Below are 19,107 nucleotides of genomic sequence, written 5' to 3'. Positions count from 1 at the left end.
GGACACTTACACTCTCCCAAGACTAAACCAGGAAGAAGTTGAATCCCTGAATAGACCAATAGCAGGCTCTGAAATTGGGGCAATAATAGCCTACCAACAAAAAAAAGTCCAGGACCAGATGGATTCACAGCCGAATTCTACTATAGGTATGAGGAGGAGCTGGTACCATTCCTTCTGAAACTATTGCAATCAATAGAAAAAGAGGGAATCCTCCCTAACCCATTTTATGAGGCCAACATCATCCTGATACCAAAGCCTGGCAGAGACACAACAAAACAGGAGAATTTTAGACCAATATCCTTGATGATCATCTATGCAAAAATCCTCAATAAAATATTGAAAAACCGAATCCAGCAGCACATCAAAAAACTTATCCACCATGATCAAGTGGGCTTCATCCCTGGGATGCAAGGCTGGTTCAACATATGCAAATCAATAAATGTAATCCAGCATATAAACAGAACCAAAGACAAAAACCACATGATTATCTCAATAGATGCAGCAAAGGCCTTTGACAAAATTCAACAGTGCTTCATGCTAAAAACTCTCAATAAATTTGGTATTGATGGAACATATCTCAAAATAATAAGAGCTATTTATGACAGACCCACAGCCAATATCATACTGAATAGGCAAAAACTGGAAGCATTCCCCTTGAAAACTGGCACAAGACAGGGATGCCCACTCTCATCACTCCTATTCAACATAGTGTTGGAAGTTCTGGCTAGGGCAATCAGACAACAGAAAGAAATAAAGGGTATTCAGTTAGGAAAAGAAGAAGTCAAACTGTCCCTGTTTGCAGATGACATGATTGTATATTTAGAAAACCCCATTGTCTCAGCCCAAAATCTCCTTAAGCTGATAAGCAACTTCAGCAAAGTCTCAGGATACAAAATTAATGTGCAAAAATCACAAGCATTCTTATACCTCAAACAGACAAAGAGAGAGCCAAATCATGAATGAACTCCCATTCACAATTGCTTCAAAGAGAATAAAATACCTAGGAATCCAACTTACAAGGGATGTAAAGGATCTCTTCAAGGAGAACTACAAACCACTGCTCAGTGAAATAAAAGAGGACACAAACAAATGGAAAAACATATATGCTCATGGATAGGAAGAATCAATATTGTGAAAATAGCCATACTGCCCAAGGTAATTTATAGATTCAATGCCATCCCCACTAAGCTACCAATGACTTTCTTCACAGAATTGGAAAAAACTGCTTTAAAGTTCATATGGAACCAAAAAAGATCCCACACTGCCAAGACAATCCTAAGCCAAAAGAACAAAGCTGGAGGCATCATGCTACCTGACTTCAAACTATATTACATGGCTACAGTAACCAAAACAGCATGGTACTGGTACCAAAACAGAGATCTAGATCAATGAAACAGAACAGAGCCCTCAGAAATAATACCACACATCTACAATCATCTGATCTTTGACAAACCTGACAAAAACAAGAAATGGGGACAGGATTCCCTATTTAATAAATGGTGCTGGGAAAATTGGCTAGTCATAAGTAGAAAGCTGAAACTGGATCCTTTCCTTACTCCTTATACGAAAATTAATTCTAGATGGATTAGAGATTTAAATGTTAGACCTAACACCATAAAAACCCTAGAGGAAAACCTAGGTAATACCATTGAGGACATAGGCATGGGCAAGGACTTCATGTCTAAAACATCAAAAGCAATGGCAACAAAAGCCAAAATTCACAAATGGGATCTAATTAAACTAAAGAGCTTCTGCACAGCAAAAGAAACTACCATCAGAGTGAACAGGCAACCTACGGAATGGGAGAAAATTTTTGCAATCTACTCATCTGACAAAGGGCTAATAGCCAGAACCTACAAAGAACTCAAACAAATTTACAAGAAAAAAATAAACAACCCCATCCAAAAGTGGTCAAAGGATACGACCAGACACTTCTCAAAAGAAGACATTCATACAGCCAACAGACACATGAAAAAATGCTCATCATCACTGGCCATCAGAGAAATACAAATCAAAACCACAATGAGATACCATCTCACACCAGTTATAATGGCAATCATTAAAAAGTCAGGAAACAGGCCGGGCGCGGTGGCTCAAGCCTGTAATCCCAGCACTTTGGGAGGCTGAGATGGGTGGATCACGAGGTCAGGAGATCGAGACGATCCTGGCTAACCCAGTGAAACCCCATCTCTACTAAAACAAAAAACTAGCCGGGCGAGATGGCAGGTGCCTGTAGTCCCAGCTACTCAGGAGGCTGAGGCAGGAGAATGGTGTAAACCCAGGAGGCAGAGCTTGCAGTGAGCTGAGATCTGGCCACTGCACTCCAGCTTGGGCCACAGAGCGAGACTCTGTCTCAAAAAAAAAAAAAAGTCAGGAAACAATAGGTGCTGGAGAGGTTGTGGAGAAATAGGAACACTTTTACACTGTTGGTGGGATTGTAAACTAGTTCAACCATTTTGGAAAACAGTATGGTGATTCCTCAAGGATCTAGAACTAAAAATACCATATGATCCAGCCATCCCATTACTGGGTATATACCCAAAGGATTTTAAGTCATGCTGCTATAAAGACACATGCACACGTATGTTTATTGAGGCACTATTTACAATAGCAAAGACTTGGAATCAACCCAAATGTCCATCAGTGACAGACTGGATTAAGAAAATGTGGCACATATACACCGTTGAATACTATGCAGCCATAAAAAAGATGAGCTCGTGTCCTTTGTAGGGACATGGATGCAGCTGGAAACCATAATTCTCAGCAAACTATTGCAAGAACAGAAAACCAAACACTGCATGTTCTCACTCATAGGTGGGAACTGAACAATAAGATCACTTAGACACAGGAAGGAGACCACACACTGGGGCCTATTGTGGAGAGGGGACAGCGGGGAGGGATAGCATTAGGAGATATACCTAATGTAAATGGCGAGTTAATGGGTGCAGAACACCAACATGGCTCCTGTATACATATGTAACAAACCTGCACGTTGTGCACATGTACCCTAGAACTTAAAGTATAATAATAAAAATAAAAAATAAAATTTAAAAAAATTATCAAATTTGCAGGACATTTCTTAAGGGTTTGTAAAAGTTTCATACAGAATTATAGGTTACATATGTGCATTAAACTTGTAAACAGCAATATTTCATTTCTTATGAAGATCTAATAATGTTCTTTACAAAGAACTAAAGAATCTGTGCAACTAAAGATGATAAATATTAATATTATGTTTTGGGATGCTGTATTTTCTTATTATATCAGGACAATTTTTGAAGATTTAGTTTAAAAATAAAAATAATTTATATTGTGGAATTCAATACCATTTTATATAGTATGATGATAAAACAATCACATTATATTTGATCTTTCCATTTCTATTTGAAGATAGAACACTATCTTAGAAAATTAACTATCTGGTCAAATATAACCAGAAAGTCTCCTATGACATTTTAGGGAAAATGTGTCTGTCTGTATCTATACTATAACTCACAAATAAAAAGACATAAAAAATAATAGAAAGTGCTTTATGTTAAGGAAAAAACAAAATAAGACACTATAAATGCAATACATAAATATATGTAGAATATATATGTATTATGCAATACATAAATATATGTAGAAAATATATTTGTACATATATAGTTTTATCCTAAAAGTATAACCATTACTTATGTTCCATTTATTTCAAGTTGGACTTGGAATGCAACAAAATGCAACTTATTTTTGGCCTTGTTTTCAATATTCTTAATGAACAAAATTACATAGCAACATTAAATATTAAAATTCAAAATCCAAATATAAATTTTCTAATTTAAACAGCAATTACCATACAGAAAGTATACTGGCTTCTATGGGGAGACTTTGCAAGCTGATGAGAATATTAATTATAATATACAATGAGAATTTTTAGACAGATGCTAACATCTTTCATGTCAACAAAACTATGTCTTACTATCATGAATTAATTTAACTATAAAATCACATTCTTCCTCAGAAAAATATTAGTGTAAGCTGGCATTAGAACAATTTACCCTTCCCATAAGAAACTGATGTGTGCACAGAAAACATCGGGGGCAAAAAATAGTGAGAGGTAATTTAATACAAAGTCAAATATTCCTTCCACATAGGATTTTTCTAGCAATAACAGAAATATCTGCTTTCTGAAGTTGAATCGATCTGCAAATGTTTACTAAAAAAAAAAATCTTTGCTTTATAAATTAGATTTTTTTCCATGAGACGAGTAAAAAAAATACACCTTTTTTTTTTTTTTTTTTTTTTTTTTTGAGACGGAGTCTTGCTCTGCCACCCAGGCTGGAATGCAGTGGCCGGATCTCAGCTCACTGCAAGCTCTGCCTCCCAGGTTCATGCCATTCTCCTGCCTCAGCCTCCTGAGTAGCTGGGACTACAGGCGCCCGCCACCTCGCCCGACTAGTTTTTTGTATTTTTTTAGTAGAGACGGGGTTTCACCAGGTTAGCCAGGATGGTCTCGATCTCCTGACCTTGTGATCCGCCCGTCTCGGCCTCCCAAAGTGCTGGGATTACAGGCTTGAGCCACCGCGCCCGGCCAAAAATACACATTTTTAACCATAAAGACTGACTTTCAAATGGCTGATTTTAAAAATTATATTTTGAACAATTACTGTAATAATATACAGATAAAAGCAGCATTGATTTCATAAAGGTGAAATAGAAACAAGGACATTAATTGAATTTCTGATCTCTGGTACACGTCTTTTATTTTTAAGTTGAGAATTACTATAGCTTTCATATGCTGGTAAAAATCTTGCCTCTAAAGATAACAATAATAGTTTCCATAATATTTTGATTTATCTAATGATCTTATATGTGAATGTGAAGTAAATTCTACTATCCATATTAAAAGTGGCATTTATGTGACTCTTTGTATATGTATGTTTATACACACACACACACACACAAAGATAAACAATCAGCAATACCACAAATCTCCTAGTCAACTAATTTGAAACATTAAAGTCATATTTTGACTTCCCTTGTATCTAGTAAGTCACCAATTCTGGAAAATCACTTGAAAATATACTTAGGATAATTTTTACTTACAGTTCCTATCTCTCTTTCCTATAAATGCACATACACAAATACTTACACATACAAATAAAGTTGAAAATTCAACCACATTCCCATCCCTCCTGAAGCTATCTTAAATTTGATGTGTTTTCTTTCTCTTCATTTTAATTAATTACTACATATTGCTTTATGTTTCTAAGGCCGTTATCCTAGACAAGTTCCTCATCCAATCAGATCTATGTGACTATAATAGCCAATAGGGAATCTTACTAAATTCAGGCTTCTCTTATCTATAATACCTTTTATATACTACTGCAAGAATAACTCTTCCTAAATATCATTTCCATCACACCATGTTTTTGTTCTAAAACCTCCTTGTTGCCTACCATCACATGTCTAAATAAAATTGTTTTTAAGACTCTTCATCATCCTCTGCAGGCCAGTGAGCTTGGATGAATAGTTAATAACGTTCTAATTGTTTTCTCTTCTCACAAGACCTCACATATCTTCTGTCTAAACTGTATCATCATTTTCTATTCCTTGGTTATCCAAACCTTCCGCATTTTAAAAATTATCTTTTCTGTATTAAATTTTCTTATTTTTTTGGAAAGAATGTGTCTGATTTAATTGCTGTGAACTCTAATTTTTACTGAGGTTTAAATAATTGAGTATGTCTGCCTTAAGCCACATAGAACAAAAATATAGGGAACAAAATGAAATACTAGAAATATGAGAACACAGTAACAACCATGATAGTAGATAATATTTTAAAAACCCTTTCAGGCCTACATAACTCAAGTAGGAAAAACATAAGCAAAAACATGATTACCATGTAGATTTAGAAAATGAAAAATAGATTTTCTGCTTTCTCAATTAGAATTTGCAAAAACAAACAAACTAACAGGTATTTGGTAAACGTGAATATATAAATTATTAAGAGTATAAATAAAATGATAGCCAGGCTCCATATCTGTTTACCTATGATCCATGTTCCTGACAAACAGTTTCATTGTCCCTCCTCTACTCAGAACTGGCTTTCTTGTCTATACTATCTTTTCTGCTGTCTCGTTTCTGTCAGCCTGGTTCTACACAAATTCATCTTACAAAGCTTGGTTCCAAATACACCTTCCTGTAAAACTGTCCTTCATCACACCTTGATACAATGGCACTTCTAAATTCACACTGCTACATACTAGGAGATATATAAATATATATTTGAATTATATATATATCATTTTGATTTATGTATATCATTTTAAAAATACATACTATATATAATATATATCATTCAAATACATATATATATTCCATTCTCTAATGTAAAACCGTATCTCTTAGTTTTCATGGGTACACAATTAGGTGCTGATAAATGCTGAAAATATCAACCTCAGAAAGTCAGAACATAGAATGGCGGTTGCTAGGGGCTGGGGAAATGTGGAGTTGCTGTTTAACGGCTATAGAATTTCAGTTTTACAAAATAAAAATAATGCTAAAGATCCATTGCACAACAATGTAAATTCACTTATAGGGAACAGAAAAACCTTTCCTCTACCTTCTTAGGTTCTATAACTGGGGCTTGTGAATTAAACTTAAAAAAAAAAAAAAAAAAAAAAAAAAAAAAAAACACAAATTAACAGGAAAAAAAGGCATACACATTTTATTTGATTATAATCATTTGATTTTCACATGAACAGAGACCTTCATAGAAAAGAAGTGAAGACCCAAACAAGTAGTTAAACTCAGTGGGTTTATATGGCATTTTAAAAAAGGGTGATAAATTGTGGAGAAGTGGCAAGACAAAGGAAAAGGTTTTGGGGCATCTAGGGTGGGAAACTCTGTAATGTAGTAGGAAAACTAATGGATAGTAAAGGTTATTTAGTGAAATTTGTTTATGCTGGCTTATCTTGGCAGCATTTCTATCTCTGCTAATAAAGGTTGCTCTTCTCCTGGTATGAGAGTGAGGGATACTTTTATAAGTCAAATGTATGCCCTACTTTAGGTAGATGGGGAAGAGCAGAGAGGTTTCCTGTGCCCGCTTTTCCTTAATTGCCTTCAGCTCAAAAGAATCTTTATGATAAATTGGCATATTTTAGGGTAGCATATTCTGATGCCCTTTATACTTAACACTACTTCACTATGTGCTTTAAAATAGTTAAAATGGTAAATTTTATGTTATGCATATAGTACCACATTTTTTTTAGAAGTTGAAGGTAGTAGTGTCAGAAAATTAAATTACATAAGGAAACCATGGAGGGGTAGTTCAAGTGTAAATAAAGGTTATGTGGCATGTTTTCTGCATATGATGTACTTAAATGTGTCCCTGAGAACATGCCTAGACGTGTTACTCTACTTTATTTGAAAGAAAACTTACAGTGTAACAGTATTATTATCCCCCAAATTATAATAATACTTATATCCACATGCCTCAAGTGTGTGTATATATGTGTGTGTATGTGTATGTATGGGTGTGTACATATGTGTGTATGTATGCATGTGTGTGTGTGTGTGTGTATGTATACATACCTTGTGCATATGTAAATATGCAGGCATTCTAACATACCAGTTTTAATCTGGATAGTGAAATTAATTCTACACATGAGAACATTACATAAATCAAATTATTAAAGAAATTATTATTATCTTCACAGGGAAGACTTTTACCAGCATATAAATGTTGCAATAATTCTCAAATTAAAAAGAAAAGATGTGGAACAGAGATTGGAAATCCAATTAATATTCTCATTTTCTATTTCTCTTTTGTGCAATTAATGCTACATTCATCATATTTTAATTTATGGGAAAGGCAAACCTTATAAATGAACATGTACTCATGAGATTGAGCACAGAAAAAATATATACTATATCTTATTCCTACTTTGTGTAATAAATAAATTCTTTGTCCTTTGAGAGCAACTTATTCAAAATTCGTATGCTACAGCTCCTCTTCCACTAATAATGTAAGCCTGCTAGAGTCTTTTCCTCTTTATCGATTTGAAAGTGTGCATATGTAAGAAGCAGTTATTTGGCCTAGGATATAAAAAGCTAAAATAAAATTTCTATTTTCTCAATTTTTTTTCCTGATGAAAAATATTTAAATGCTAGCAGCATTATAACCTTCAAAAAACTCAATACCAGCCCTTGAAGTGTTATTAAATGACTGAATTCAAGTACATGCTAAATAACTTTAGGTTAAAAACCAAACAAAATGACATTCATTTATTTACTTTCTGACAACAGAAGTATTTAAATCCTGCTCTTATGAAATCCAAAATATATAAATTTACAAATATTAGCCCCATAGTTGATAAGAAACATGCTAACAAATCTCTAATGCTGAGCCATTAGTTAATAGTCATTTTTCTCAACATTCTGAATCAGATAGACTATTAAGACATTCACTTTTAAAAATTTTATTTGTGGGGGAATGGACAAAGGAGAGAGAGGGCTGGTTACAGCTGTCTAAAATTTTATTTATACATATAAATAAAGTTTATATGTAAATTTATAGGTAAATTTTTAGTCTCTATGTATATATAAATATAATTTATATTATATATTATATATATAATACACATTTGTATGCAATTCTAATTTTTTGATATAAGATGCTAGTTACAAAAAAATTATGTTACTTTTATATTTTAAGTACAATAAAGGGCAGATGCCTCTTTATGAAATGTTTTACCTTCTTGAAGGCCCTTCATTTCTGGGATTCTTATGTAGTCTCTCTCTCTCTCTCCCTCTCTATGTATGTGTATATATATATTATATGTATTATATAAGATTACATACAAATGTGTTGCATGTATTAAAAAATTAAATACTTTAAGTAATTTTTTATAAATATTTAAACATTCCTAGGGATAGATATTACAGAACAGAACTTCAGTTTGTCCTAATGGTTATTCACAACTGCCTCCAAAAAAAACTATTTTTACCTAGTCTGTTCCTGTGTAAACATAGGATATATGCTTAGATTTATTCCTTGAATACATTTTCCAGTATTTGCAAATTGATATTAACATCAAACATAACATTAAACTTTTTGGACAATTTTCTGAATTTAGCCAAAATAGTTTAAAGGTATAACGCTGTAAAATATGATTAAATATTTGAATGAATTCACAGTTTGGATGACTCAGACACTTTCTAAGTATCAACTCAAGTTTTCCACTAAAATAAATTCAGCTTCTTCTTAAATTAATTATTTTAGAATCCTATTCTTTTTACATCTTTATATAATTTATATCAGTCATCACTTGTGCTAGCTTAATATATCTATATCTTTTTAGGATATAATTATCCAAAAACTGAACTGTAACTGACATACAACCAAATTATAAAAATATTTTCTAGATCAAATGAGTATTAACATTTCTACATCTTTTAAATAACAGTTTGGCTATGTGACTCATGGTAGGGTTTTCAACATTAGTTGTTCCCAGGCAGTCCCACAATTGAGTCATTCAAGATGACTTGCAAATGTCCTTGGTAAACCTCATACACTGTGACTTGTCTAGGAATTTTGCATGGTATTTCTGTTTTCTTACTTACAACATACACTGTAGTCTTATATAAAAATAAAACGAAAAAATATTTCATTAATATTATTTCAGAAACTGTAAAATATGAGAATCCAAGCAATAGTAACCAGAGTAAATACAGGATTTTATGTACTTTTCATGCTAAGCAACTTGACTTATTCATTTATAATGTTGGATCTCTCCACAGTTTATGACTTACTCATAAACTTAGTATGGTAAGGGATCCTTTTTTTTTTTTTTTTTTTTTTTTTTTTTTTTTTTTTTTTTTAAGACTAAGATAACAAACTAGAGCTAAGATATTCTCTCTTTTTTTTTTTTTTTTTTTTCTCTGTCACCCAGGCTGGAGTGCAGTGGCACAATCATGGCTCACCGCAACCTCTGCCTCCTGGGTTCAAGTGATTCTGCTGCTTCAGCCACCCGAGTAGCTGGGATTACAGGCATGGGCCACCACACCTGGGTAATTTTTGTATTTGTAGTAGAGATGGGGTTTCACATGTTGGCCAGGCTGGTCTCAAACCCGTGACCTCAGGTGATCTGCCCGCCTCAGCCTCCCAAAGTGCTGGAATTACAGACATGAGCCACTGTGCCTGGCAGAGATTCTTAAAAGAAAAAAATATCACTGGCTATGAATATTTTAAACAGTAGCTCAATGGAGTTTTTTTGTTTGTTTGTTTTGTTTTTTTGAATTCATGGTTCTGATTTATTTGTATTCTGACGATTGAAAGTCAAGAATTTTTAAAAACTTGAAATAGTGTTTACCTAGTTTTCTGGAATATATAAGTATCATATCCACTCATTTTATCACACTACAGCAGAGGTCCCTGGGGCTAAAGACCAGTACTGGTCCTGGCCTGTTACAGGAACCCAGCCACACAGCAGGAGGTGAGTTGCCCGAGAGCAAGCATTATCACCTGAACTCAGTCTCCTGTCAGATCAGCCACTGCATTAGATTTTCACAGGAGCACAAACCCTATTGTGAACTACACATGCGAGGGATCTAGGCTGTGTGCTCCTTATGAGAATCTAATGCCTAATGAACTGAGTTAGAACAGTTTCATCCTGAAATCACTCCCAACCCCCAACCCACCACCTCCAAATCTGTAGAAAAATTGTCTTCCACAAAACTGGTCCCCAGTACCAAAAGGTAGGGGACCACTGCACTAAAGCATACTACAGCATATAAAACAAAGTAATAAATGCAACATTAAAACATTATAAACTTAGCATCCAAAATGCTCAAAACTGCTTTGAAGACTACGCTCATTGTACATATTTTTTGTATATGCTTATTGTATACACTTTTAAATGTATCTATATACAAACAAATATATATACATGCACAGGACTACATGTAAAACTATTTTTACATAGTAATTTGCAATGCACAAATTTAATATTAAATGTTGAACTATTTTCCAGGGGCCAAAAATGTCCACAATATGTAATTACTTGTGATTTTGTTGAGAGAGACATTTCAAAAGTACACAATGGTTGTGACAAAGCAGTTACTAAGCTACCAAATAAACCTCTGACAATTACAAGCCCTGGAATCTCAACAAGATTTTCTTTTTCTTTTTTTTTTTTTTTTTTTTTTGAGACAGAGTTTTGCTCTTGTTGACCAGGCTGGAGTGCAATGGCAAAATCTCGGCCCACTGCAACCTCTGCCTCTCAGGTGCAAGTGATTCTCCTGCCTCAGCCTCCCAAGTAGCTGGGATTACAGGTGTGCACCACCACACTCAGCTAATTTTGTATTTTTAGTAGAGATGGGGTTTCACCATATTGGTCATGTTGGTCTTGAACTCCTGACCTCAGGTGATCCACCTGCCTTGGCCTCCCAAAGTGCTAAGATTACAGGCATGAGCCACCGAGCCCAGCCAAGGTTTTCACATTATATGAAGTAATTTGGAAAGAAAACAATAAGAGCTAGTAAATATGATGCTAATATCATGACACAGTACTGTAATGTAGCTCATTAGAGGTGGCAATTTTTATTTGCATTAATTATGTTCTGTTGCATGTAGAGAAAAATCATTAAGTGCTCAAAAGAACAATTTATATTTACATGGAAGTGTGTCCTGGAGTATATTTGTAAACTTGGAGATTTTCTAAAATCTCAAGACACATCTTTTATTAATGCCAAGAGTTTGCTTTACAAGGACTATATACTAGAATTACAACTCTGCCACTAAATTTCATTTTATTACATCTGTTTAAAATATGTTCAACTATCTAGAGCATAGCTTACAGTTAATCACATAAAAATTGAATTTTTCAACATCATTTTTCATGTAATATTATTTTCCAAGTGCATATTTCTTCCATAGCTGATAATCAAGCATTCTAATTATAAACAGCATATAAATTGCTGGAAACCATAATAAACCACTTTTACAGGGTCAAAGAGTCATATAGACAATTAGCTATCTTTATGTTGGAATAACAATGCAGGTATACTTTTTATAAGCAAAGTATATGGACCTTTTTATGCAGTAAGGCAAATACAGCCATGCATTGCACAATGACAGATCGTATATATGATGATGGTCTCATAAGATTATAATGAATCAGAAAGATTCCTATTGCCTAATGATGTTTTGATGATACTGACCCTGAATAGATCTAGGCTAATGTGTGTGATTGCGTCTTCGTTTTTAACAGAAAAAAATAAAAATTACATTAAAAACAGAAAAAAACTAATAGAATAAGGATATAAAGAAAATATTTTATACAGCTGTACAATATGCTTGTGTTTTAAGCTAAGTATTAATACTAAATAGTTTAAAAGTGAAAAAAATTAAAGACTTTATGAAATAACATCACAGTAATGTAAGGTTAATTCATTACTGAAGAAAGAAATTTTAAAAATAAATTTAGTATAACCTAAGCGTATAGTGTTTATAAAGTCTACAGTAGGGTACAGTAATGCCCTAAGCCTTCACACTCACTACACACTCACTGACTCACCCAGAGCAACTTTCAGTCCTGCAAGCTCCATTCATGCTACATGACCTATACAAGTATACAAATTTTTACGTGTTATATCATGTTTTTACTATACCTTTTCTATGTTTAGATACAAAAATACTTAACATAATGTTACATTTATCTACAGTGTTCAATACAGTAATATGTTGTATAGAGTTACAGCTTAGAAACAATAGGCTATATTATACAACCTAGAAGGGTAGTAGTCTATACCATATAGGTTTGTGTAAATACACCTATGATGCTTATGCAATGACAAAATTGCCTAATGACAGATTTTCTGGGACATTTCTGCAGTGTTAAGCAATATACAACTGTAATCTAGTAAAGAGCATATTTGCTCTACATCTGGTAGATAAAGAAAGCAAAACAAAATGGCAACAATGAAAAACATCTCACAAATAAAAACCTGTTTGGTCTGAGTATTTTGCAGTGTCTTTGCAAGTAACATATTTTGCTTTGCCAGAGAAGAAAATAGCTCACCTTTTTCAGCATATGCATGCACAATAAATTCCTGCTACGTGATAGGTACTCAGAACCACACATTTCTAGAATTGATATAATCTGAGTTAGTGGAAATTCTGAGATTCTGAAATATGGTGATTATGAATATAAAAGAGTATACAACAAATGTAAAACTTACCCTTCTAATCTTACATCTGGCAGACTTCTATTAAGGGCAATCAAATCACTGGCCATCAGGTTAAACTGATTGATTTTAAACAGCTCTTTCATTTTCTCTTGGTCATCTTTAGGAATTAACACAGCTTTTCCCATTTCTCCTGGCCCTTCTTGGTTTCTTGAAATAACAGCTGTAAGACATACAGAGATACAGACATACATACAAACACACAGATAATGAACTGAATAAATAAACTTGTGTGTCTGATTAGATTCTGAAGCATATTATTTACATACAGGTTTTATAATATAATGATCAAGATTTTACTGCTTATAAACCACACACTATGCTAAAGAAAAACATCAATTCTGCATGTTGTCTTCCAAGTTTAGGTAAATCATATGATGACTAAACATTAAGACAATAATTCTAAACAGTACAAAATACCAAATGTTAAAGCGTCTGTCATATATTTAACACACTTATTAGAGAAAAATGAAGTTGAACACCAGGCAGACAAAATAATGCAAAATAAGAGAACTTTAAAGAATATTAAGATTAATTTCTTTTCACATCCAATTAAATGTTTTGATATCTCACATATCTACTGCCATTACATCTTTATAAAGGCAAACAAAACTGATAAGGCTTAATCTCATAATAATTTCATTCCTTTGTCAAAACATTTTGAATTGTGTCAAAAGAAGCTTCATAGTGGTGACACATAACTTCAAATGTCAAGTTGAATTTGGATACTGTGTGCTCTATAATTGAAACTTCACAATAATATTCTGGGATGAATATTCATTAAGAGAACGCAGCATTTGATATATAGGCTAATTTTCTCGCCACTTCTCCCAAGTTATCACTACACTGAAGTCCCTTCTAGATCTAAAGTATATGTTTCAAAGTGTGTGTAGGTGTGTGTGTTGTCTACACATACCTGTATGCATGCTAATATATAGTAATAAGACAAAGTTCCAGTTGGCCCAAATGTATCCTGAACTTCCTCTTCACAGTGATATTAAATTAGGTTAAAGTGAAAGGAATGTGGTTCTGGTCTTGACTCTTTCAATGTTTTGCTATATTATAGTTCCTGACACATTAATCTTACTGAGTTTAATTTCTATACAAATTAAAAGGCACATATTTAGGCACAGCATACCTTGAAATACTGAAAAAAAAGACTATAATGCGTATGAAAATAATTTTTAAGTTAGAACATTTCATTAAAAACATAAATTCTAAAATAATGTGTGAATAGGGTAATATCTAGGATAGAACACACCCAGCAAATGTTCCTCTGAGCCGACCATCACAAAACATCAAAGCTGGTATTATTAGTATGAATACACAGTTGACCATCCCGTTGATGACTTTGTAATGGCATGAGTCAAACTATATAAGAGAATAGGCATCTCTAAGGACCTTTAGATATGGGTTAAGAAAAGGTGATTGGCCTTGAAATCCTCTCACATACATAAAAATAGTTAGAACAGGAAATATTGTATATAGAAAAAAATATGTATTCAGTTTCAAACTATTTAAAAAGTAGTCATCAAAATAAAATTTACAAAGATTATCATTCACTTTAAAAAGCAAAAATAGAAATAATGGCAGAAATGTTATGAGAAGGTACATTTTTCTAAATTTAAGAAATAAAATCCCAATAAAAATAATTTTCTTTGGGTGTCAGTACATGTAATATCCCTGAACTCAGATGACGTTATTGAATTTGGCTTTGGATGAATTTGTGATGTTGGTGAGACAATGACATTAAGGTATCTTTCATTTCTAAGATTAAAAAAAAAGTTTAGTCTACAGAAAGTATTAAATGAATTTATATGTGGCTCCTTTGGGAGTCTTTCTGATTCTGAAATAAGAACATAATCAGGTCACATGGGTGCTCATATTAACCATAAATAATCAGTTTAGGGTTTTTTTTTTTTAAACATATTTTGTACTGTAACTTTAATTCCATAAAAAAGAGATAACTTTTCCCTGGTATAAAAAATATCCTGATTTTTAACATTTTGAAAATTTGTGATTCTTTTGAATGGTTAAATCATTTGGGGTACATTTTTAAAAATAATTTTTAGAAATTAAGAAAGCAATTCCCCGTTTACAGTTGTTTACAATACCTTTGTAGGGGAACAAAACCTTCTTTATCCTCTTACATTCTGTGGTGATCTAAGAATTAAACTGGCATAATATAGATTAATAGAAGAAGAGCATATAATTATATTTTTATGTGTACACCGGAGTCTTCACAAGGAAAATGAAAGTCAAAGAACCTTTTAAGCCCAAAAGATTATATACCATTTTAAACAAAGAATAATAAATTGGCAGTAAGTGGTAATACAAAGGAGATTTAGGTAGGGAACTAGGGGCAGTAAATTGTGGGTTAGTAACTAGGAAATAAATAGGGAAAACTATGAGGAGATTAGGGTTATTTTAGTAAGCTTGTTTGCATAGGTCCATTCCAGTGTTGACTCCTAACTTCTGGTGATGAGAACAATTTTTGCTTTCTAATACAGTGGGAAGGGGTGGGGGGGATTTGCATCATGGGAGACTTTATGACCTTCTTTTAGGTAGAAAGGGGGAGATCAGAAACAGCTTCCTGCATGTGCTCTTTCTTAAGAACAAGCCTGCAGCTTAAAATAACCCATATGCCAAAGTGGCATATTTGGGGGTACATGTTCTGATCCCTTTCACCGTCTGTAAACTGGTAAGAAGACATGCTGCAGAGAAAGTTATCATAATCAACACAATGCTTCCAAGACTAGGAAGCAGATAGAATTAAAATTTCACTCTGTGGAAAAGACATGGGCTCAATTCTAACATCTTAAGGTGTGAAGGTCAATTGAAAGCACACAGATGTTTTGCAATATATTCAAGGCAATATATTTGCAATATATTCAAAGGCATGACCATTTTATTTTCACATTATGTAAGTTATAGTTTTGTCAGTGGTAGCAGGAGTAATTGTGCCATGTTTTGGTATCATAATCGATAAAACTAAAATGGTCATAAACAGTGTCCATATACCTAGGACTACTTGAAACAACATGTAGTCATTCTCCTAATTATTCTCAGTTTCTTAGTGGAGAATAGGTAACAACTTAAAGAATATCAAGTTTAATGTCTTATCCCCAGAGTTAAATACATTTTTCTGTAACAGTTTCTAATGAATATATATTTGACATTTTAAAAATGTGTGTGTGTGTGTGTGTGTTTCCTGTGTATAAGCAGACCTACTGGTGTTTTTCACCTTGCTCAAGCAAAAAGAATGCTAAGTAATTATAGTGGGGAGCCAGCCTTTTACTTCTTCTAGCTTTTACCTGGAGGAAGGCATCTTACCAGAAGAAAACACTTTTCTAATTCTTCAAATAGCATAAATAACAAATGGGACAGAATAAGCAGTTGGGTTTTGTGACTTATCGCTGATCTTAAGCACTTTTAAATAGCAATTTCTATCCATTTTCCTCACCTGTTGATTTGCTCTACAAAGCACACACACAAAGAAACTCATGTACTCACAAAATACCATGCTTCCTCATAGTCAGAGAAAAAAAAAAACACTTGCCATTTAAATATGTGTGCTACTTATCTACTCTAACAGGCAAATGTAATGTAGAAGGCAAGTAAATCTACATTGTGGTTTTTTTAATTGTTGTTTTGAATATGGATGAAATGTTCAAATACCAAAGCTGGTGTAGACTGCAAAGAGAGATTAATATATTATGCTATGAGCTATTTTCTTCCTAATTATATGGTGAAATTATTTTTAAAAATAATTAATTTGACTCAACATGATATTATAAAGCTGGTAGAATTATGATAAAACCAGAATCATTTTATATCTTTCATTTTCTTTAACACAGAACCCACTTTAAAACTTTAATTTACATTTATTTTAATCTTAGAATTACCAATGATAAAGACGATCATATTATAAACAAACCAACTGATAAATCTACCAAAAAGAACACTATTTATCAATTGCATTATTTGCTTATGTATATTACATTATGAACATTTTCTTATTTGCAGCATTAGCCCTTTATTAATGAGCAGTGTCTCTTTGAAAAAAGAGAAATGAACTAGTTTATATCTAGGAAAAAGCTTGAAGCAAAACCAAACAACAAAAATCATTTCAAGTTGATTGATTTTAAAGTAATGATTTTATTCTGTTAGAGAACATAGTAATATGTGATGAATAATGGTACAAGCATAACATTGATTCAAAATCTAAATAATATCCCATATGCCTTGCTTGTCAAAAAAATCTTTCAAATTGTATTTCTATTCTCAGATCTACTCAGTTGTTAATTTCTGTATATTTTCCTTTAAAATCTTTCTTTTCATTGGCATTGCAGATCTTTCACTTTCATTACTTCCAATTTTACAATTGTAATAAATTAGAAACACTGATTTTTAGTCCTTCTCATATTTGAATATTCATACTCTGCTACCAATAAATCAATTTCCCTAAAACAATGCTTTTGGTCTTGTCAATCAATCATCTATTTATAGAGGATGCAGAAGATAAGAAAACCACACTGGTTTTTCCACCACCCCTCCACCACAAAAAACACTTTACTCTCCACTCACCGTTCCCCAGATCATACTCTTTTGCCAGTCCAAAGGCTCTAGTTTATCAAGGATAATCATTTGCATAATTGCTTTTTTCATTGTTTTAAAAGAGATGGGGATTTCTCTATGTCACCTAGACTGAAGTGTAGTTTCACGATCACAGCTCACTGCAACCTTGAACTTCTGGGCTCAAGGGATCCTCCCTCCTTAGCCTCCTTCAGTAGCTGACACTACAAGAATCCACCATCACACGTGGCTCAGGGTTAATTCTTAATAAAATAAGGGGATTCAGTATACACTTGCTTTGGCCCATTTCTCTTAGAAACAAAAATAGACTTTACATATCAATATGACAGCTAACCTATAAATTAAACAACTAAATTTGTTCTATTTAATGTATGACAAGTAGCAATTCATTTAGTATCCCTTTGAAAATAAACTATATACAATTTTTATAAATCTGACACATCTGACAATAAGATTTGTTTTTCCTTTTTATGTAGAAAGTTGTAAATAGCAAGCTCTGGCTGATCAAGTCTAGCATGTATTAGTTACTACTTCTCAGAAGGGAGTCATCTATTAGATAATCAATAAGGTAGCACTTTACATCAGTTAGCTAAGAGAGATTATCCACAGAAACAAGAGAACACTGATCACCAACTTTTTTTTTTACTCAAAATATATTATTTTTATGATAAAAATAATGCGTGCTCATTTAATGAAGGTAGGCAGGAAGGCAGGCAGGCAGGAAGGAAGAAAGCAAAGGAGGAAACCACTATAGAAAAACAGTGAAAAATCAATTAAACTACTGCTTGAATGAACAGTTAGCAATAATCTGTATACAAACATACATATGTATTTAAAATAGGACCATTCATACATGCTGAATTTTGTAATTTTATTCAACATTATTGTACATGCCAATTTGTTGTTTGTTTTATGAGATGGAGTCTCCCTCTGTTACCCAGGCTGGAGAGCAGTGGCGCGATCTCAGTTTGCTGCAACCTCCACCTCCTGGGTTCAAGCGATTCTTGTGCCTCAGCCTCTTGAGTAGCTGGAATTACAGGTGCCCACCACCATGCCCAGCTAATTTTTGTATTTTTAGTAGACACTGGGTTTCGCCATGTTGGCCAGGCTAGTCTCGAACTCGTGACCTCATGTGATCTTCCCGTCTCGGTCTCCCAGGGTGCCGGGATTACAGGCATGAGCCACCACGCGCAGGCTATACATGCTAATTTTTATCATTTAAAAAACATTTGTGGAAACCTTTCCAAATAAATACGTGAATCCATACTTATTTTCTAATGG

The 19,107-nt window shown here is 33.3% G+C and overlaps 1 protein-coding gene across 6 annotated transcripts in view; it reads right to left on the bottom strand.

The window, feature by feature from the left end:
• The window catches only part of GALNT13 (polypeptide N-acetylgalactosaminyltransferase 13), a 590,104-nt gene that overhangs the window by 304,157 nt on the left and 266,840 nt on the right, over window positions 1-19,107 (bottom strand). For all 6 annotated transcript variants that reach the window (XM_007964986.3, XM_007964988.3, XM_073019693.1 and 3 more), the window contains one exon: window positions 13,225-13,393. In XM_007964986.3, coding sequence (XP_007963177.1) covers window positions 13,225-13,393 — 169 coding nt within the window. The remainder of the gene's footprint in view (window positions 1-13,224; window positions 13,394-19,107) is intronic.

This window comes from Chlorocebus sabaeus, chromosome 10 (assembly GCF_047675955.1).
Source record: "Chlorocebus sabaeus isolate Y175 chromosome 10, mChlSab1.0.hap1, whole genome shotgun sequence".
In the NCBI taxonomy this organism is placed as follows: domain Eukaryota; kingdom Metazoa; phylum Chordata; class Mammalia; order Primates; family Cercopithecidae; genus Chlorocebus; species Chlorocebus sabaeus.
This window is presented reverse-complemented; position numbering and strand designations above follow the sequence as displayed.